At 48.2% G+C, this 21,322-nt stretch overlaps 2 protein-coding genes across 4 annotated transcripts in view; both read left to right on the top strand.

Moving 5' to 3' along the window:
• Positions 1-15,858, top strand: part of LOC120955905 (uncharacterized) — a 30,386-nt gene extending 14,528 nt beyond the window's left edge. For 2 of the 3 annotated variants that reach the window (XM_049608890.1, XM_040377124.2), the window contains exon 3: positions 7,076-15,858. In XM_049608890.1, the coding sequence (XP_049464847.1) occupies positions 8,071-12,987 (4,917 nt within the window). In that variant the 5' untranslated portion in view covers positions 7,076-8,070 and the 3' untranslated portion in view covers positions 12,988-15,858. Of the gene's footprint in view, positions 1-3,165; positions 3,779-7,075 lie in introns of those variants that run through there. The other variant, XM_040377125.2, reaches the window with a different exon arrangement.
• A 2,760-nt stretch (positions 15,859-18,618) lies between these two features.
• LOC120958131 (mannose-1-phosphate guanyltransferase alpha) lies at positions 18,619-20,848 on the top strand. Its single transcript, XM_040380710.2, has 4 exons — positions 18,619-18,980; positions 19,050-19,930; positions 19,999-20,119; positions 20,191-20,848. Exons 1-4 carry the CDS (start codon positions 18,941-18,943, stop codon positions 20,433-20,435), a joined length of 1,287 nt encoding a protein of 428 aa, XP_040236644.2. The 5' UTR covers positions 18,619-18,940; the 3' UTR covers positions 20,436-20,848.
• Positions 20,849-21,322: the final 474 nt, after the last annotated feature.

Below are 21,322 nucleotides of genomic sequence, written 5' to 3'. Positions count from 1 at the left end.
TATGAGTCACTGACAAAAACGTTTCACTTCTTTCCAATGCCAAGATATTCAAGATATTCGGAGCTTGTAGTTCGACAAGAATGTTTAGACTCTGGTATGTATTCTGGTTAGTTAGTATTCTGGTTAGTATTCCATACAATAAATCATATGACCTATTCTATTCGCTCATTGATTTCTATTTCTTAGAGTCGTAAACCAGTCAGGTCTTTGTTTGATTCTAGAAAAGTTCAAGAAAACCATAACCTCGTATGGGCTCAATATAAGGTTCAATAGCTACTCGTTCTACAAGTTTATGAGTCACTGAGGAAAACATTTCAGATCTTTCCAATGCCAAGATATTCAAGATATTCGGAGTTTGTAGCTCGAAAAGAATGTATAGACTCGATGAAAGGATTGCCAGCAAGGAGGACTCATGCTCTGAACAAAGTATGTAGGATATTCGTGGCTTTGGTCGTGTGTTCTTGAACTCCACTATATACATCTCTCTAATCAAAGAAATCTTAAGAGAATCATAACTCATAACTAATGTACTTGAACATCTAATAGATATGGCGGTATGTTACCAAGACATAGAATCAAGATTATATGTAAGATTCGATTTGTGAAGTTGTTCAAGCATGCTTTAAACGAAGAACTTTTAACAATATCGTAATTTTAGCACCAAGAACCAAGATGTTTGCGGAAATATGGAAAAAATGCTACAAAAAAAACAAAAAGCTTATCTTGATATCTACAGAAACCAGAAATACGCGTCACGTAAAGGATGTAAAAATATTTCGTTTCGCTACCTCCCCCGAAAAAATGCTAATCTCAAGCAGCGTGATGATGTTACGTACGTGTTGGTTATATCATTTTAATACCTTCTCATAACATCCGGCTGTATATTAGAATCGAACCACCAAAAAACCTCCCTCTAATACTTTCACACATGTAAGCGTGTATGTGTGTTTATGTTCGGGTGGGTGGGTGGTTGGTGTGTGTGCGCAAAAAAAAACAAATTTTGAAAAAAATGGAAATAAATCATGCTGCGAAAGTATATTGAGCACGACACGCGGCGGGCGGGTGTGTGGTACGATGCGACACACATGTGAAGCTGTTCCTTCAGCAAAATTTTCCTTCCGTTCCCGTTCATTTTGCCGGACGGAGTATGCATGTATGTGTTTGTGCGTGTGTGTCTGTGTGCATGTGAAGGGATTTTCCTCTGCTTTCCATACACCACCAGCAACCGTCGCTGCTTGCTTTGATGGAAATTCAAGAAAGTGTGTTTGATTTCTTCTCTTACAATGTGCCTCCCTGTACACCCTTTCCTTCGCTGTTTTCCATCCGTTGGGATAGCAACGGGCGGCGGCAGAGGTAGGGGTAGATTGGATGAAGAAAAAAAACCTTAAAAAGAGTAAGCAACAAAGAGAAAAAAAACTCCAAGAAAATTCCCTTATCACTTGAAGCGCGCGCGTTCAATTTATTGGCCAGCGGGGACAAAAGCGGGGAAAGCGAAGGGAAAGTCTGAAAAAGGAAAAATACACACACACACACTCACACCAACACGCGAAGCAGAAGAGAGAGAAAAAAAAAATCAGCAAACGACAAAGCGAGATGAATGATGTTGCTTCTCGCTTCTCGCTTCGTTAGCATCCCGCGTCGATACGCTAACGAGCAGGAAAAGGACGTTGTCCTCTAATGGTGGCAATAGGAGAGGGTGAACGACGAGAGAAGTTGTTCGTGTAGATGCTGATTTTTCCTTTTTTTTTTATAGCGTTTTTCACCGGGGAGGAAAATGCAGAGAAAGTGGAAGGAAAGCGTGGGGCGGTTCTCTGTAATAAGATTGGCTCATTTTGGTGGAGCGACGAGCGACGGGGCTTGATTGTGCAGGGGACGATGGTTGTGCCCTTTGCCAAGGATGCTGTGGCGGCGGCCAACGCGTGTCGAGGGCACAGCGTATAAACGAAGCTCGCGGAACGAAGGATAGTAGAGAGCGAAAGTAAATTTAAATTGGATACGAAATACTTGAAAGTTTCCATGACGGGTGAACGCGACGCGTTCGTGTCGTTTTTTTCTTCTTCTTCTATTTCGTGTCCTTTTTCTCCTCCTGCGGCACATTTGAATTGCAAGTGGGGTGAAGAAATCAGCAAGGAGAAAAAGAAAACTCGTATGGAAAATAAGATTTTTCCTCTCTTCCTTCTGCTTGGCGTGAAGGAGGTGAGGAGCTCAGGGAGGAAAAGAAAAGGAAATTCGTGTATTCGCCAAGTCAAACGCACATACACACACATTCAAGGTGACACCCACTAACCCACCATCCCCTTTACTACGTGGATGTGATGGCCGACGTTAAGTACTGGTACGCTGTTGCCTCGAGCACACGGAGTCCGCCCGTCCGTACGCCAAGAAGATTGTAAAGTGAAAAGCTCAAGCATTTCCGGGCAAGAAGTGGTTTTGCATCTATCTCGCCTCAGGTATGCAGCAGTAGAGGAGCTATTGAACTTGATCAGGTGTGTCAAAACGGGGGATTATTATTGATTTATTTATGTTTAAAGTACTTGGTTGATATTGTACCATGTGAGTTTAGAAGATATTTGGCTTTTAAGTTTGACTTAGGATCATTACTAAACAAATTCAATAGAATCTAGTCCGAATGTAGCTTATAGAGCTTCAAGCGGACATGTCTAAGATATTACAATAATATGCAGATAAGCTTAGGCAGGAAGTTCCCAAATAATTTTGTTGTCACAGTTGAAGGATTTGAATTTCCAGGATTTTGAAAATACTAATATTTCTTCTACCAATAATCTTTTAATCGGAATGATCAGTACGACATTTATTCTGAAACGCGATGTTTCCAAAAAGGCTTTAGAATTAATTATGTTCAGCATCTATTAATCATGCCGTTGAGTCATACTCACTCTACCCGGCCACTCGGTGCCTCAAAGACACTCGAGCAGAGATTAAAAGACCGGCTGTGCTCTTTTCGGTTCTTTTTTTTCATGGCTTGTAAAAAGACTTTTTGTCGCGATGAGGACAAACGGCGGTAACAGCGACAACCAAGACGATGACGACAACGACGACGACCACTACCAAGACGCGGCGAAGGACACACTGTGCAGAGTCTGCGCAATCGCATCCTTTCGCCGGCGTTTCGGGGCAATGGGTACACTTGGAACATCATCGCGTAGTCGTTCGCTGCGTTTCGTACGTCTAATTACGACGACCTCGTCGGACGGGAAGCACGGAACTGATGCAAGATGCTCCTCCAAGTGTCTCAGCGCCTTATTATGGCAGTTGGTTTTAGTTCTAAGGAGAGTCTTAAGAGGTTCTCTAGGACTTATTAAGAACTTAATCAAAAGTTGCAAATTGGACTGTTTTGTTTGAAGTTCCTGCAAATCTTGAGGACGCAAAGTGACAGTTGTCCTGCTGTGTGCGTTGCTGTAGTGCCGTAGTGTGTGAGTGTGTAATGCCGTGCCGGGAACTGTGAAAAGAAAAAAAGTTTTGTGCGGATAAACGAGATGTTTTGTTCTCGATGGGTTTAAAATTCCTTCTTCGGTTGTACTTCCAAAGCTACTATTACGCACGTGTGAAACGACACCGTTGTGCGTTTAATGGTAATTTGAAACACCGAAACTTCCCCAAAAAAGTTAGACAAATGACAGCGCCCGGCAGTGGAACAAAGTGATCGTTTAGGAGAAGCGTCGTAGGCCAAAAGAAGACGCCGACAGAAGTTGATTTCTCTGAAGACTCAAAGCCCCGGTTGGAGGATACCCGATAGGAGTATACAACTGTGAAGAAGGTGAAGAAGCAGAGAAACAACCACACACAAACACACGGATTTAATGCCGTCCCGGAGAGCCTCTGCCAAAGCAACGGCGGCTTGGAAGGTGGTCGATCTCTCGTCTTGCATTCTAATTACCCTTGGGGATGGTGAACTACGTAAGAGGAGAGAAGCCTGTCGGAAGGCATCGAGAAAAGGTGTTAACCGTTAAGCGTGGTTTGGTGCTGTGCTCCTCAACCTCAGAAATCGCCTCGGAATGTGATTGTAATGAAACTTCATCAATATCAAAGCAGGCACTCTTCGAAAAGGCCCAAAGGCCGTACGATGCGGGTGTGGGTGCGTTCCTTCAACCCGCCGCTGGTGGTGTTGTGAGGCAGGGGATGGTTCGCCGTGATCTTTTGGAGTACCTTTCGTGGTGTGGGATTGAATTAGCTGATGAGGAGCTGACAGCGGCGGAAAGTGCGAAGAGGTTCGGGGCGGTGGAGGTGAAGACAACATCACGCTAACCTTAATACCATGGCCACTTCTTCCCCTTCGCACACACCGACCACACGAAGATCTGGTTACGGGAATCATTTTTCAATTTCATCGCGCTAATGAATTAGTAAAACCAATAATCCGCGGTCTTCACCACCGCCCGAGAACGTTGGCTGTAGGGAATGGGCTCTCTCGGGAGGCTCGGATCGGATAAGCGCGGAAAGAGCAAAGGAGAAATATTATTTACCCTTTCCACGCGGGGCTAGGGTGGTACACATCCGTGTATGGCTTTAAATTGATGGTGTTGGTGTGCGCGCGCCCGTCGTGTTTGTCCGTGTTTGCGGCAGTTAACGCCGATGATGAGCGCTTTCTTTCACGACTTCACGAAAGACGGATTATAGTACGTACGGCCCTGGCATACGGAGTGAGGCACAATGAAGAAGAAGAAGAGGAGGCACTCGTACGCTGATTCTTTCTTCTTCCTTTTCAATGCCTGATGTGCTAGAGGTTGGAGGGACGGTTGGACGCTTGTTTGGAATTTAATGCTTCGATTCTAACTGTGGTCTTCTGCTAGCCGTCGCTAGGTCGTCGCGCAAAGTGTTGGCAGTTCTCTACACCGTCGATATATTCTAGTCCCGTTTCTTAACCACAAATTCTATATCCTCCAACCACTTGTAACCTTTGTCAAGCAACTTTCCAGCCAACCTAATCGCACCAGTGACAGCTGAATGTGTCTGCCAAGAGAGGTGCCTGCTTCGATTTGCGCAGCGCAGTGACAGACCGTTCACTTGGAGTAGAGTGGAAGAAGTTGGTCCGTTAATTCAACGCAATTCCTGACGCCCCTTTCTTCCCGTTTGATGTACATATCTTCTTCTTTCCTTCGCGATTTGGAACATTATTTATTTATCGAGCTGTTATCGGCGAGGTGGCCAATGTTGACATTGGGCATGTTACGGGGTTGGCAAAAACCTGGTACCAGATAGGCGTGCAAAATTGCGAGTCACATTTGGGGGACATTCGCCAAACTGCACTAAAATTTTTGTAGTAAAGAATTCCTTGAACCTCAGTTTGTCTCAAACATCGCGTGAACTACAATAAAGAGTTGTGTAGAGCTCATCAGCATGTTTATTTATGGCCTCACTGGGCAAGCGGCTTTGCTAGATCCTCTGAACACTTTTGCTCTTGCGGCCGGCCCCGGAGTTCGATGACTGTAATTTCCCTATCGCGATCGCCCGGACGGACGGATTGGATTGGATTGTGGATGGGTGATGAACGTGTACCGTACGCGGGAACATATAAAATCCTCAATCATTACACACCATAATCGCCACTCGAGTGAGGTGGGAAGAGCAACAGAGAGCAAAAGAGAGAGAGAGGCCACAATTTCGTTGGATCAACATGGTTCTTATTTAGCGGGAAGTCTACGTGGCCTCCTCCTTCGACAGCGTAGAAAGGGGTGAATGAATTAAAGCGACGGATCAAGCATTGCACACACACAAACAGTCTCACACATTACCCCCCTAACGAGAGGGAGAGGCCACAAAGAAGGGTGGTGTTCGATCCATTTTAATTCAATCTTTCACCCACTTTGGGCCTCGGTTGTGTATGTTCTATCTTGTGACGAGCGTAAGCTTAAACGGAATCATCGATGCAAACACGTTTAAATCATTTCAGTGCTCTCTTCTTCTCATGCCTGTTTTGGCCTATCATCTCCACCCTCACAAACAAAACGGGGTAATGGAAGGGTGGAGGATATCTTCTGGAGATGTATAAAGCCCTCCTCCCCGACAACTTGAAGTTGCTGGGGAACCTTGGATATTCATTATGAGGTCTTCCCTTTCCGAGGCACCAGAGGCATTGCATTCCACCCTCTTCGGGAATGGTGAGGGTTCATTGGTGTGTTTGTGTTTTGGATCGTGCGCATTGGTATTTCTTGATCTTTTACCACCTCTGGCACATCATCATCATCGTCGCGTTGCGCTTGTGTGGGACCTTGGAGATTGGACATGGGGGACGACAACGACGAGTTTTGTTTAATGTCAGCACGGGTCCCTCATTATCGCAGGGGCTCAATGTAAGGAACTCCAGTACTCTGGAATACGCAGCTTTGAAGATGGAACCTCGTGTCCGCAAGAGAAATCAGCCACACGACAGACAGAGCGGACCACGAGGTGGTGCCGCTTCTATTTGTCTATGCTATTAATATTTCCGTATGATTTATATACCACGGCGTTCGTTGCGTCTTTCGTTTGCATATCGGTTCTTCTGGTTCGATTTTCCATCCCCTTCAACGTATTCCCCTCCGTCCGGTTCGGTGGCATCGGTTTACCAATTAGGTGTTGCTTTAATGGGTTTGCCAGGTGTTCGTCGCTTTCCTTTATCGCAACACACTTCCAACTGTTTTCCTCACAGAATGAAAGAGAGATAGAGAGAGAAAGAGACGAAGGCATGGGAAGGGAGTAACATTCAATCGCACGACCCAAAAGGTGCTCCAAAACAGACCAACCCATTTATGTTGCGCACCTCTTCGGGAAGGAGCGAGTGTTTTTTCAACACTCTCTCTCTCTCTTTCTCTCTCTCTCTCTCTCTTTCTCTCTCTCTCTCTCTCTCTCTTTCTCTCTCCAGCTTTCTGTTCCAAACATGCACACGCATCAACGTAATGTGCGCAGTTTGTTTGATTTAGCACTATTTATTAACATCCCGCCGATCTTCCTCTTCCCCTGTTCGAATTGTGCCCACAACACATCTCAATGTTCCGATTTGCTTGAACTTTTTCCCACTTCTTCCCGCGTCGCTAACGTATGTTCTTCGTGTTTTTTTTTTCTTTTAAAATTTTAGATAACGCTCGTCAACTAACGTTGCGCCGCGACGCTCAAGGACCCGAGTACATCCAAACAAATTAAACACCGTCCGACGCATACAACACAACACATCGAGCAAGCGCACCAGGCGGGGCGGCAGCGGTTCGAGCGTGTTCGCAAAGGGTCAGACTAATTTTTATTGAACCGGCCGGCGAAGGGATAGCTGCTGCTGCGCACGATCGCTGTACAAACACTGGAAGGGGGGAAAACAGTCTTAAGGCTCAAATAAACGGCCGATACACGTCTGCTCGAAGCGCTTGCGCAAATAAGAGTCGTTGCACAACCCAGCAGCAAACGACGACATTGGGTCGCAAAGCTCCGCAAAGTAATCGTTCGTGTTTGGTGGAGCCTTGGATCTTTGGATCACATCCTCAGCAGTTCAGCAGGATCAACTTCAGAAGGATGCATCAAACACCAACCTCTCTGGTGTAGCATGCCTGGAGAGCTCACGAAAGCTTCTGACTATTGCGCACGGTGCGTGCGACTCCGATGGCAGCACTTCTTCCGCAACGGCAACGCAGCAACGATGGCAACGATGGTCACGGCAATGGACGCAGCACCATTCCAGCAATGAGGCGCAAACAACTTTATCACGGCGTCAGTAGTAGCATTAACATCGGCAGTAAACGAAACCGCAAGCGGAGCGGCAACTTTTACCACGACGAGCGCACGGACAAAGGCAATGGCCACCGGGAGCCACATCTTACTACACGAACTGTTGTTGTACGTTGTCGTCAGGCACAGCTGACCGGAAGCGATCACGTAGGAGCAGGCGTAGCACAGAGCTACTAGTGTGCAGGAAGAGCTCTGCACATCATTCTATCCTTCCTCATTCCCCGAAGGGTGTTTTATGTGTGATACAAAAAGGAATTGTAATACGACGATCAACTACAGAGTGCAAAACAGAGAGAGAGAGAGAGAGAAAGAGAGAGCAAACACAACAAGAACGAGCGAGAAAGGCGGCGTTAAAGAATGACACAACCGAGCTACTATGTCAGCAAATATGCCGGTGAATTCTGCAAGCTGGTGGTGGAGGGCGACTTCAGCAAGATCAAGTCCAAGTTTAAGGAGTTTGTGCTGGACTACCAGACGCCGGAAGACCTGAACACCCCGCTGCACCTGTCGATCATTGCGCAGCAGAATCGCAATGAGATCATCCAGTTCCTGGTCGAGTCCGGGGCGGACTGCGACCTGCGCAACTCGATGAACCTGACCGCGTCCGAGCTGGCCATCAACCTTAACTTCATGGACGTGACCAAGTTCATGCTGGCGGTCGAGTTTCGCAACCTGACCGACTACCGGTGCTTCTACCGGCTGATCAGGCGCGGCTCCGTGCCGCTGCTGCAGCTCTTTCTCGAGCTGAAATCGTTCGACATCCACCAGCAGATCGCGTACGTGTCGAGCGTGTGGCACGAGCTGTACGTGAAGAATGTGCCGCTGACGAAGAGCATGGAGAACTTCCTCGAGTACCAGCTGCAGAACTACAGCTACGCGTACCATCATCCGCCGGCGCAGCCGCGCCCCGACCGGCCCAAGTTCGACCGGGAGCTCGAGCAGCGGATCGAGCTGATCGTGGAGTACACGCGCTACCTGACCAAGCACTACGGCGGCACGGACAACCTGAACGACTACGACGACAAGTTCCTGCTCGCGATCAAGATCGTGTACGACAATCTGTTCTTCGTGCGGGAAAAGCGCGAGCTGGTCGGGTCGGTGCCGGTGGAGGAGATCTGCCGGCTGCTGGCCGTGTTTTTGGCGATCTTCAAGAAGGCACCGCACTACGAGGTGTACAAGCTGCTGCTGAACAAGCGCACCGTGCTGCAGTATCTCGGTGCGGTCAGCGACGAGCTGGAGCGGATCAAGGCCGAGCTGGCGGAGAACCGGGGCCGCGAGTCGACGCGCTGGTCGAACGAGCTGCTGCTGTATCTGCTCTGCTGCATACGGGACGCGGCGCCGGCCAAATCGACCAAGGCAATCAATGGGCTGTGGCGCAAGAAGTGCGTGCTGAAGAAGAAGCTCATCTACTACGTGAAGGGCCGGCTGCGGGCGAACCCGGAGCTGGCCGCCATCCAGGCGCGGTACGTGAACAATCTCACCAAGCCGGAGCTGGAGGTGCTGCGGCAGGAGCTGCGGGCGCCCGAGTTTGTGGAGCTGACGCGCGCGACCGGCCGCCGGAACCGGGTCACCTTCTGCCGGCTGCGCAAAACGTACGACCACGTGGCGCAGCTGTACGCGATCAAGAAGATACTGCGCTACCTGGACGGGATAGCGCGGATTCAGCTGCCCCAGTACCAGGTGTCGGGCGTGCTGGCGATCAAGCGCACGCTGCAGGTCATTGCGGAAACGGTGGCCAGCACGCGGTATGCGCCGGCGATCGCCCGCAAGCTGGACAGCGTGGTGCACAAGATACTGCCGCTCAATCTGGACGTGGACGTGCGGGACTTTTACCAGCCGAACGTGTCGCTGTACAAGGCGTGCTCGGACAGGGCGGAGAACGGCCGGCTGGTGCTGCCGTTCGCGGAGGTGCAGTGCAGCCTGAAGTCGGTGCGGCGCTACTTCGCGTACGTGCACGATCTGAAGATGCTCGAGGCGTACAAGTGCTATCTGGGGAACGTGCATCAGCTGAAGAACTGGCGGCAGGTGGCAAGCTACAATCAGTTCGTGGGCGACGCGAACCGGATGTACTTCGAGAACCACACGCTGGACGATCTGCACTTCGAGCTGGAGGACTGCATACGCGTGGTGGAGGAGCTGCAGGAAACGTTCAGCCAGCAGCAGGACGAGAAGCTGAGCGATCTGCTGCGCTGCGTTTACCGTCCGCTGGCGCAGCGGTACGAGACACTCACGAAGGGGGACGGTGAGCGAGCGGCGCTCGCCTCGATCAGCGCCAACTTCAACACCGTGATGCAGCTGTGCGGGACGGAGATCGAGATGGCGAAGGTGCGCCGTATCGTGGGGTCCTTTTTGGCCGAAAGCTACCCCAAGTACGACATCTGCAGCGATGAGCAGCTGCTGCTGCTGAATCCGCTCATGCAGGAGCTGCTGCACCTGTTCACCAACTATCTGTACCAGTACCAGATGGACGAGCGCGTCACGAAGAACTTCGTCACGATGGTGGAGGTCCTGCACGTCGGGCGGTACATTGCCGTGGATCACTTTGTGCCGGAGCGCACGAAACCGTGCGACAGCCTGCTGCACCAGAACTACACGAACGACATACTGAAGAAGTTCAACCTGCAGAACCTGAGCTCGATCGAGTTTGCGGTGCTGCACGAGCAGCTGTCCCAGAGCTACTACGACAACTGCTACAACCTGGACAAGAAGTACGCGGTGCTGACGATGTTCTTCAAGTCCACGAACCGGCCGGTGAACGATGCGATCGTGAAGCGCAACAAGCGCATGGACCGGGAAGAGTTCCAGTCGTTTCTGGACGCGAAGCTGAAGTTGATCGGGCAGTTTTTGCCGTGCAGCGATTTCAACGAGGTGACGCAGTTCATCAACGAGGCGGCCCCGCACGTGGAGTACGCGCTGGAGCACTGTCTGCTCGAGCTGTGCGAGATACTGACCGATCTGGGCGTGTTCCAGGACAATCAGTACGTGCTGAAGCTGCAGTCGGCGAACGTGAGCGGGCGCAACCTGCACGACTACCTGCGGCAGGATGCGCTCGAGTACGATATGCTGACGCTGACGCACAGCACCAAGGTGAAGGTGTTCCTGAACGGGCTGATCTTCAAGAGCAACGAGTTTAAGCTGTACCAGCCGCCGACCAGCCAGCGGGCCAACCCGGACGAGCTGCTGGCGATCAACGAGAATCTGATCAACAACTACAAGATGCGCTGGAGCTGGGTGGAGCAGCAGGAGCGCTTGTTCAAGTCGGTGGAGACGATCGATCTGAAGCTGCTGCAGGCACTGACGCCCGACTATGCGGACATTCGCGGGATGCGGCTGGGCGTGCTGTGCGACGGCACACCGTCGACGGAGTACGAGATCATCGACCATACGATACGCAACAATCTGAAGCAGATGGTGGACTACCTGTCGGAGGAGCTGCAGGCGATCTCGTACGAGAAGAAGCAGTTCTTCCAGTACGTGCTGGTGCGCAGCTCGAACTCGCTGTTTATCGATGCGCACTTCAGCCTGACCACGGTGCAGGAACGCCAGGCGACGATCCTGTTTATGGCGCTTTACTTCCGCGCGTACGACGTGTTTCTCGAGTGCGTGAAGCGGTTCGAGCTGACGGTGAACCTGGGCAAGATCGTCAAGTATCTGAACCTGGAGTTTATCGAGAAGATTGCGAAGCAGATGAAGGACATCAACTGGAACTGTCAGGATGGCAACGGGACGACCGTGCTGGATCAGTGCGTGCAGAAGGGCGATCTGGCGGCGATCAAGAAGCTGATCAAGCTGGGCGTTGACATCGCGTCCCAGACGTCGGATGGTACTTCGGCGCTGCACCGTGCCTGTAGCTTAGGGCACACGGACATTGCCAAGCTGCTGGTGAAGCAGCAGGTCCCGCTTACTTCGCTCAGTGGCACCGACCGCTTGCCGCTGCACTACGCCATACAGTATCAGGAGAACGAGCTGCTGCCGGTGCTCTGTTGTGACGACATCGACATCAACTCGGACCGGCACCGGCTGGTGAGGCGAGCGATCGAGTACGGCAATCTGGAGGCGCTGAAATACCTCGTCGACACGCGGCAGGCAACGCTGACGTTCGTCGATCAGCAGCAGAACACGGTCCTGCATCTCTGTGCCATGTACGGGCGGTTGGCAATGTTGCGCTACCTGCTGGACGACCATTCCGCCACGATTGACGGCGAGGAGAGTCTGCTGAACCGACGCAATGGCGCTTCCAAAACCGTGCTACACATTGCCGTTCAGCAACGGCACACCGCAATGGTGGCGCTGCTGCTGGAGCGTGGTGTCGACGCGAGTCCCGCCGACGATACGGGCCGGACGGCGTACGAATGGGCCGTCCAGGGGAACAGCTTGCGCATTGCGAAGGTGTTTGCGAAGCATCAGCGAACGCTCCGGTCGTCCGGTGCGATCGCCTCCCATCCGCTCACGATCGCGATCGAGCAGCGCAACGTGCGGATGTTGAAGTTTCTGCTGCGCAACGGTTGCAGCTTCACCAGCGAGTCGCTCTGCCTGATCAAGGCCGTCTACACGCGCTCGCTCGAGCTGGTACGCTACATCGTGGAGCTGTGCAAGCCGGCCCTGCAGTATCGCGACCCGTACGACAGCACACCGCTGCACGTGGCGATCGCGATCGAGTGTAACGAAATTGCGGCGTACCTGATCGAGTCCGGCGCGGACATCAATGCGATCAGCAAGTTTGGCGACACGCCGCTGCACGTGGCCGCCCGGCACGGCAACATTGTGGCGGCCCGGATGCTCATCCTGAAGTATGCCGCCGTGGACGAACGGAACGCTTCCGGGCTGACCGCGCTCATGCAGGCGATGTACTCGCGCCAGCTCGACATTATGAAGCTGCTGATCGGGGCGGGCGCCAACATCGATCTGCTGAAGCTCCATCTGGCGGAGATCGAGCAGCTGGCGAAGCTGCCCACCATCCACATGTTTGTCGATCATTACGGGCTGCTCGAGTTCATGATCCTGCAGCTGCAGTACGATCCGAACGTGCGCGACGGCCGCAACCAGCAGAGCCTGCTGCACAAGGCGTGCTACGCGAACAATCTGCAGATCGTGCAGTTTCTAGTCGACTGGTGCCGGCTGCAGACGGAGCAGCAGGACGCGAACGGCCGCACGCCGCTGGCGATCGCGAACGAGTGCAAAAACTACGAGGTGGCCGAGTTTCTGCGCAGCAAGAAGAGGAAAAAGTCGCAGATCGCACCGCAGCGCTACTTCGATCCGGCGGGTATGATGTAAGTGCGAGGAGCCAGAGATAGCAGCTGCACCACCGCCACTCCAGTGTCGTTGTGATCCAGTAACCTTTAGTAGAATCGAAATGTGTTCCCATCGCGTTGCAGACGTGCGCTGCTCGGTGTTGCGCGATTGAAGCCCCAAAATAAGGGACTTCTTAATAATGCAATGGATATTGTCGGTGTTTGGAGCTGTATCTTCGATTGGAAGAGAGCGGTGGTGATCCTCTGTCGATTAGCACTGTGTGCTGCACAGCAGAGGACTCGAGCGCACCGAGCGTGTCGTAGCGCTGCAAACCGATGGCCATACACATTTCTGATATGCTCCAGTGAAAATGGTTTCCCTATTTTCCTATTTTTTTTTTTTTTTTTGTTGGAAGGCTTCCCACAAACAAAAAGTTCCTCGCGTCCCAAATTTGTTTGCGTTAAGTCGGCTCGCGGTATGAAGAAGACGATCATTGGGCGGGTTCATTTCGATCGAATGGTTCGAAGAAGAGCAGTATGCGTAGCATTTTTTTTAGATGGAATATTTTATACTTCTTATCATTCCTGTCGTGTAGTACCTCACCCGTGGGGGCAGGGGTTCCCGTCTCATATTTTGGTCAGACTTTCGTAATCGAATTTTGGGACGCAACTAAACTCAGAAGCCAACCCACTTTGCTCTAGCTAAGCTGGAGTCTCGTATATCCTTGTTTTTAATGACAGTTTTCTTTCAATCTCAACAAAAATCCTAATAAGACTTTTGGTCCTCCGCCCCTGTATTTGCTGTTCTAGTCAGTGAGCTACTGTTGTTTTTTTGGATTTACATCCGACGATGGATCGGGGAAAAAAAATCAAAAGAAAACACAGAATTGGATCATAGAAGCACAAACAGAGGAAGCAATAATTTTGATAAAACACTAAAATTAAGCTTCGATTTGTTTGGTGAATTTTAAACCACTACTTTTCCCTTTCCTTTTTTCCCTAAACGACACTGATGGTGCTGGGTGCCTGCTATTTTTAAAGTAAGAATGCAACATTGTAAGAAGTTTACAGCAAGGTCAGCTAAAGCTCAAAAGGGAGTAGAATATTCGGTCGCGAAAGCCAAACGAACGCAAACAAAAATAATCAATGAACAAAGGATTTCCTTCGTGATTTTAGATGCAAAAAGGAAAGTGTGTGTGATTTTAGCCGTTTACTACTACTAACAACAAGAACAACAAATACTACATTCCTACTACCGATTGGGAGACAACGTGATGAGATCGACATGAAATGCGTATTTTAAAGAAGAAGAAGAAGAAGAAGAAGAAGAAGAAGAAGAAGAAGAAGAAGAAGAAGAAGAAGAAGAAGAAGAAGAAGAAGAAGAAGAAGAAGAAGAAGAAGAAGAAGAAGAAGAAGAAGAAGAAGAAGAAGAAGGGAAAAGGGGACCGCACGTGTACAGACAAAGCCGGGGTCGCCCACAACAATCTATGCGTGTATTGTATTCGGAGGATAAAAGCTAGCCTAAACGACCATATGGTATTGTATGCGTGTGTTTAAGTAAACTGGATGTACTACTTCCTACCTTACTCTACTCTACTACCCTTTGGTGTCTGATTATAACATAGTGATTAGTGGTATTATGACGTTGAGTGCGGTTTAGGATGAATAGGAGCAGCAGGGCCAGAATCTGTTGTTGGGAGATACGAAGTGTATCGCCAAGACGTAAAATAGAAGAAGAGCACGCGCAGTAACGATCAGCGCAGATCCAACTCTGTGGACATTTCTAGAAGTATAAGATAAAATCTTTTATTGTACCTTTCTAAGTAACGAAACCTCGCATATTCCTTCACCCGCGTGTGTGCGTGTCTGCTCGCCAATGGGCATTGTCTGTTTAAGTGTGAGTGTGCACTGAGCCTGAGCCGGCGGCTGGGGAAACCGGACCCACGCTTAGTAGTAGGGTTTAGTAAGACGTGAAAAGAAACTAATAACCTCGCATTTATTACACGATTACAAAACTACCATTATAATATATACATATACACACATTATATACACTCACAGGCAGACTGTATAAAGCATTGCTACATTCTGCATTGAGTGACGTAATAAGGTCCCCTTGAGTCTCCAGCGCAGAAGTATAAACATCAACCGAAGGCTCTTAGTACACACTCACACAGCAAACGAACGCCCATTGCGGTAGACTGCACACGCGGGTAGAAGCAAATAAATAACTACTACTACTACTACTACTAAAACCCTTAGCCATTAAGAGAGCGGTAAGTGCAGCAAGCAAAAGCAAAACAAGAGAGAAGAACAAAACAAAACATAATGCCAGTGCAGAAGAAGGGGAGAAAGTAAATTATTTATTAGGTAGACACTCGTTATGCATGCACCAAATTTAATATAATATATTAAATGGCAGTGCAGCAGAGTAACACCGTCACGCCACGGGTCGCGGCCACAGGCATTATTGGAGTAGGAAAATTTGGAGAGTAGTAGCAAAAGAGGAGAAATGGGGGGGAAAAACAGAACAGCGCACAAAACTGCAGATGGAATGGAAGAAATTGAGAGAAAGCAGAAAACAAAAACGATGTGTTTAGTTTGGTTACGGCGCTATATGCTAAAATAAATGCTACGGATAATCCTACTACCCCCTTCCCGGTCATCCTCCGGAACTCCTATCCCAAGGGGGGCGGGGGTTTCTGGACGGAGTGTGCAAAGGCAACGCTAAACCTCGCATGGTTTGTGAAACGTAATAAGAAACATATATATATAAATATATAATGAGTAGGAAGTTAAGTTAAGGAATATAACAACAACAACAAAAACACACAAAACAAAACACTGTGTCCTGTGTGAAAAACTCGCAAAACACGCAAAAGTCGCCATCCCTCGCATTAGTATATAAGGAAAACATGAAGAAGAAGAAGAAGAAGAAGAAGAAGAAGAAAAAACGTACTAAATATCTAAAAACACATAGCGTCAAGTGGTAAAACAGAAAACGAAAATGTGCAAAAACACCCGAATATCAAAACACGAAATGGTAAAAAACAAAACAACAAGAAAAACAAACCCAAACGAGATTTATATCTGTTCAATGTCTAAAATCGTTAGAATCAATCAAAGCAAGGAGTAGGTCAAGAGAGAGTGGCAAAATTAAGCTGCAAAACTGCAAGAAGCACCATTCCACCTCAACGGATAAAAAGTCATTCCCCATTTTTGCAATCGTTACAACTTCAGTGAAAAACAAAACATTTCAAACCAACTGTTGGTGTCAAAATTTTGTGTCAAACAAAAGCGAACAAAAACTTAAACGTTCATCTTTGTGTGTGTGTGTATGTAGTGTGTCTGTTTCCGTTTGCGTAGTTGATTGTAAAAGACTCTATTTAAATTCGTTAGTGCAAAACACACACACACCTCCCCCATTCCCGGAACGACTCGTCAAATGAAGTAGAACGACACTGCCTTATAGTGCGAGCAGTTCTGGGGACGGTTTTTGTGTATGGATTTTTCCTCTTTTGGGGATTAATGCTATTTTTCCCTTGCCACTCATTTGATGTTTAACGTAATCTTATTAACCATTCCATTGCCAACAGTTGTAACGCACAACGTGTTAGTTTTCGTACTTTTTTTGTTTGTTTGTTTTTGGTATACGTTTGTACGGACCTCAGTTCCACGTACTATTCGGTAAGCGCGTGAAGTGTAGCAAATTCAATCCTATCTTCCAAAAGTACTATTACATTCCTAAAAAACAAACAAAACTCGTAGCAGTAAGCTAAGGTTAAAAAAAGGCTAAAGAAAGCAACAAACTCTGTTCTTTGTATACGCAAAAACGCATCCCCTATCTCCAGCAGGTTGCAAACATTTCAGGATTCAGGATCGGTTTTACTTTTCTTTATATCCTCACCAAACCTCGCATTTTAAAAAACAAACCGATGATGATATAGAGATAAAGTGAAACGTGTCTGTGTGTGTGTATGTGCAAACCTGAAAGGACTTATTTCTACTGCAATATGAACAAATACAAACATAAAAACGCCCAGTTTTTAGCACCACAGCTAAACACACAAACCCGATGTCAGATTATTTTGTTAACAAAATAAAATGAATTAATTTTTGGAGAAAAACCACCGGATGTACCGACGTTTAATGGTTGTATGATATCCGAAAAAATGTAAAACTTCTTACCAGTCGTCCTGCTGGATGGGTCAATTCATATAGGTACAGGTGCTTCATGTTTAACAATTCTTTATCTCTATGACATAGCCCGGTCAACAATAATTCTCCAGGATGCTCGGTCCCTGGCTGCAGCCTCCCATCCATGCAGACACCCGATCTCCGTCAGGTCTCGTTTCACCTGGTCCAGCTATCGAGTTCGCTGTGCTCCCCTGCGCCTTATGCCGAGCTGGGGATCGCTGTCGAACACCTTCTTGGTAGGGCATGAGTCCGGCATCCTCATGACCTACCTCAGCCAGCGTATCCTGCCAGCCTAGCCATCGTCAGGATCAGCAAGCTCGTGATTCATCCAAAAGCAAACCATAAGATGGTTCGGAGGATGCGTCGCTCAAACACGCCCAGAGCGTTTGCGTCCTCCGCTCGAATGGTCCAGGACTCGGGTTCATAGAGGACCACCAGGTGAATCAATGTGCGATATATCTCACATTTCGTGCAGGCTCGAAGTCTTCTGGATCTCAGCAGTCGGTGAACCCCATAGTAAGCACGATTCCCCTGCACAATGCGTCTCCGGATTTCGCGGCTGATGCCGTTGTCCGAAGTAACGACCGTCCCGAGATAGCAAAACTCCATTACTACCTCGAGATTGTCGCCATCAACTAATACACTGCTTCCCAGATGGTCGTTCAACAAATCTTGTGCCGCAGTTATGCCAGTTTCTTCCGTTTTCAAGGCTTGACCACTGTCTGAGGATGTCTGATGTCTCAACACTGCCTCAGCTTTGTTCGAATGGCATCCGACAGCTCGAACGATACTCTACCCTTGTCTTACTTTCTTTCTTTTGGCCGGTTTGGTCTGTTCAGTTTCTTAGCGGAGGTCCGATTAGGTCAAAATGATAGTGTACTGCGCCTTGAAATCGATACTTCAATTTGTGTAGTTTATCACGCAAAACTGGTCAACGAACTCACGATATGGCCGCAGAAAACACTGGCAATGTTTACTATGATGTTTACTTCAGTTACTTCAGCTTATATTGTAGGGCAGTTTCGAAGAGAATGAACTCGATTTCCAGGGATAAGTCTGGTTCGGAATAAACATTGCGTATTCAAATTTATGTGTTCGATTCTCGTTATTAATTTCGTTTATCATTCTTTTGCAGTAGAAAACAATTGCAAATCCAATTTTGCTGGCACTTTGAAAGACAGCATCTGGCAGCACAACACAAGGGGGCGGAGCTACGACAGAGCAAAACAAACGGCCGGAAGAAAATTGATCAGATTGAATTTATTTCAAGCAAAACAACATTTTGAAAAACCAGTTCAAAGAGTAAAATATTTTATAATTTACATTTTAATTAACTTATTTAGTGAATAAATGGATCATTTAACTAAATTATACATAAATAAAGCGTAAAAAGCTTTGAGATCCGATCCGAAGAACTGAACCGATGCGATAAACCAAACCAGCAACTGACGTGGAATTGTTTATTCGCGATGTGTTGTCAGTTGCAAACAATGTCAACAAAGGAATTGTGAGAGATTTTTTCGTTTCGGGAAAGAACGCGTACGCGGCTTAGTTAGAGGCGAAATGCTTTTGAAGCATAATTAGGTAGTTCTAATAGTGTAGCTGGAAAAAGCTGGATATTGTTTGTTAATTCTACTTTGCGGTAGTTCACACTTTCACAACAAACACACAAACACAAACAAATAGAAGCATCTCCAGCATCGTGCTGGCAAATCCCACTCGTGTCGGCTTATCGGTGCTACGTGTCGAATGGTTTACCCCTTTTACGTTGTAATTAAAGCACTTCCACCCCGATTATCATGCTGAAGGCAGTCATCTTGATCGGTGGCCCCGAGAAGGGTAAGCTCACGTGAAGCAAACCGGCATCGAAGCGCTCTTATTCACCGGCTCTTTGCCCCTCATTTACAGGAACGCGCTTTCGCCCGCTCTCGCTCGACACACCGAAGCCCCTGTTCCCGGTGGCCGGCAAGCCCATCATCCAGCACCATGTAGAGTCGTGCGTGCGCATCAAGGAGCTGAAGGAGATCCTCATCCTCGGCTTCTATCCGGCCACGCAGATGCAGCAGTTCGTGAGCAACATGCAGAACCTGTACGATGTGAACATTCGCTACCTGCAGGAGTTTACCGCGCTCGGGACGGCCGGCGGCATGTACCACTTCCGCGACCAGATCCGGTCGGGCAATCCGGGCGCGTTCTTCGTGCTGAACGGGGACGTGTGTGCCGATTTCCCGCTGCAGGAGCTGTACGACTTTCATCGCAGCAAGAACGAGATGGCGCTGGTTTCGATCATGGGCACGGAAGCGACCCGCCAGCAGGCCGTCCACTACGGCTGTCTGGTGCTGGGCAAGGACGAGGAGGTGACGCACTACGTGGAAAAGCCCCGGTCGTACCTGTCCACGCTGATCAACTGCGGCGTGTACGTGTGCTCGATGGATATTTTCGCCAAAATGGGTGCGGTGTTTCACTCGAAGCAGCAGGACTACAGTATGCTGAACAATGGCAACGGCAAGGACAGTGGACACATACAGTGGGAGCAGGAAATTCTGACGCCGCTGGCAGGGACGGGGAAGCTGTATGCGCTTCCGGTCAACAACTGGTGGTCGCAGATTAAAACGGCTGGGTCGGCCATTTACGCCAATCGGCATTACTTGGCGCTGTACAAGAACGCGCATCCGGAGCGGTTGGCTAGTGCGGGATTGAAGACGGAGAACGACAATGCAAATCTCGTTTGCAACATCGTGCCGGACGTTCACATTCATCCGACTGCTTCGGTGCATCCAACGGCAACAGTGAGTAGTGGCGCTTTCTATGCAAAGGACGCATTTGTAACGTTTAATCTTGAAATGTTTCCTTCAAGCTCGGTCCTAACGTTTCCATCGGCCCGGGCGTGGTGATCGGTCCGGGGGTGCGCGTTCGCGAATCAATCATCCTCGAGAATGCCGTCATCAAAGATCACTCCCTAGTGCTTCACAGCATCGGTGAGTGTAGAGGGCGGATGCAAGATTAAATCAATTTTAACCTCTTTTGCTTTTCCCCGCCTTTCTTGCAGTTGGTCGTGGTTCGCAGATAGGCATGTGGGCACGGGTCGAGGGCACACCGAGCGATCCCGATCCGAACAAACCGTTCGCCAAGATGGAAAATCCACCGCTGTTCAACACGGACGGCCGGCTAAACCCGTCCATCACGATACTGGGCTACGCCGTCAGTGTGCCTTCGGAGATGATCGTCCTGAACTCGATCGTACTGCCGCACAAAGAGCTGAGCCGTAGCTTTAAGAATGAAATCATCCTGTAACGGGTAGGAAAATGGAATTAAAAACCGCAATAGAAATGAAAAGAAATGGCACGTAATAAGTACGGGTAGAGCAATATAAATCCCTTGCCACAAATGAAACAATCGACCAGGTTGAAGACGTACAATCGATGACTAGCAAATGGCAATTGCCAGAGTTGTTTTGTTGCGATAACACATGTTTTTTTTTTATTTTTGGCAAGAATTGCCACTTCTAAGTTTTATACTACCGATGGAGGGAACAATAGAATAGAGAAACGCCAAAGCGCAGGTGAACCGTTGCCATTATGAAGTGCGAGGATAAGAAAGACCCGTCAAATTGGTATAAATCGAATGGAAAAGCTCGTGATACAATAAACATGTTTTTTTACTGGGATCTTAACAAACTTGAATAAAACGTTTACCTTATTATACTATATTTTGCTTTTTTTATATATTTTATACATTAAAGTTAAAAATTTACTTTGAGCGTTCTTGAAAACTAAAAGCAAGAAAGAAAATAAAATAGTTAATACCTGGAGAAAAAAATTTGTCATATGAAAAAAAAAAATCCAAATGTAGTCAAAAAGTAAAGAAAAACTGAGGTACAACATCAGTACTAGGTGCACTGGAAGATTTTTATCCCTATTCCAGGCATTCGGGCAACAGCTGGGGTGCTAAATCGATTTCTATTGCTTATTTCTCCGATTATAGCAATCCGATTGGCTTTAAATTTGTAATGTATATGTACACCACAGCCCTTTTTCTCTGAAATTTCTCGTAGAATTTTTTGAGAATAACAACTATGTTTTTTAGAAATTAATGTTGGCAATACCCCTATTCCAGGAAACCGGGCTACCCGGGTAGCCAGCGACTTTGGAGGCTAATTTATTTTGAAAGCATTATCCAAT

The sequence above is a fragment of the Anopheles coluzzii genome, chromosome 3 (assembly GCF_943734685.1).
Source record: "Anopheles coluzzii chromosome 3, AcolN3, whole genome shotgun sequence".
Taxonomy (NCBI): Eukaryota; Metazoa; Arthropoda; class Insecta; order Diptera; family Culicidae; genus Anopheles; species Anopheles coluzzii.
The sequence above is the reverse complement of the archived record's forward strand: the minus strand, read 5'-3'. Positions and strand labels throughout refer to the sequence as shown.

What these genes read in the sequence shown, in the direction of transcription:
- LOC120958131 (XM_040380710.2), top strand. Translation starts at nt 18,941, where the DNA reads ATGCTGAAGGCAGTCATCTTGATCGGTGGCCCCGAGAAGG. An exon ending in GATCGGTGGCCCCGAGAAGG is followed by an intron (nt 18,981 to 19,049) that starts GTAAGCTCACGT and finishes CCTCATTTACAG; the next exon opens with GAACGCGCTTTCGCCCGCTC. An exon ending in CGGTGCATCCAACGGCAACA is followed by an intron (nt 19,931 to 19,998) that starts GTGAGTAGTGGC and finishes GTTTCCTTCAAG; the next exon opens with CTCGGTCCTAACGTTTCCAT.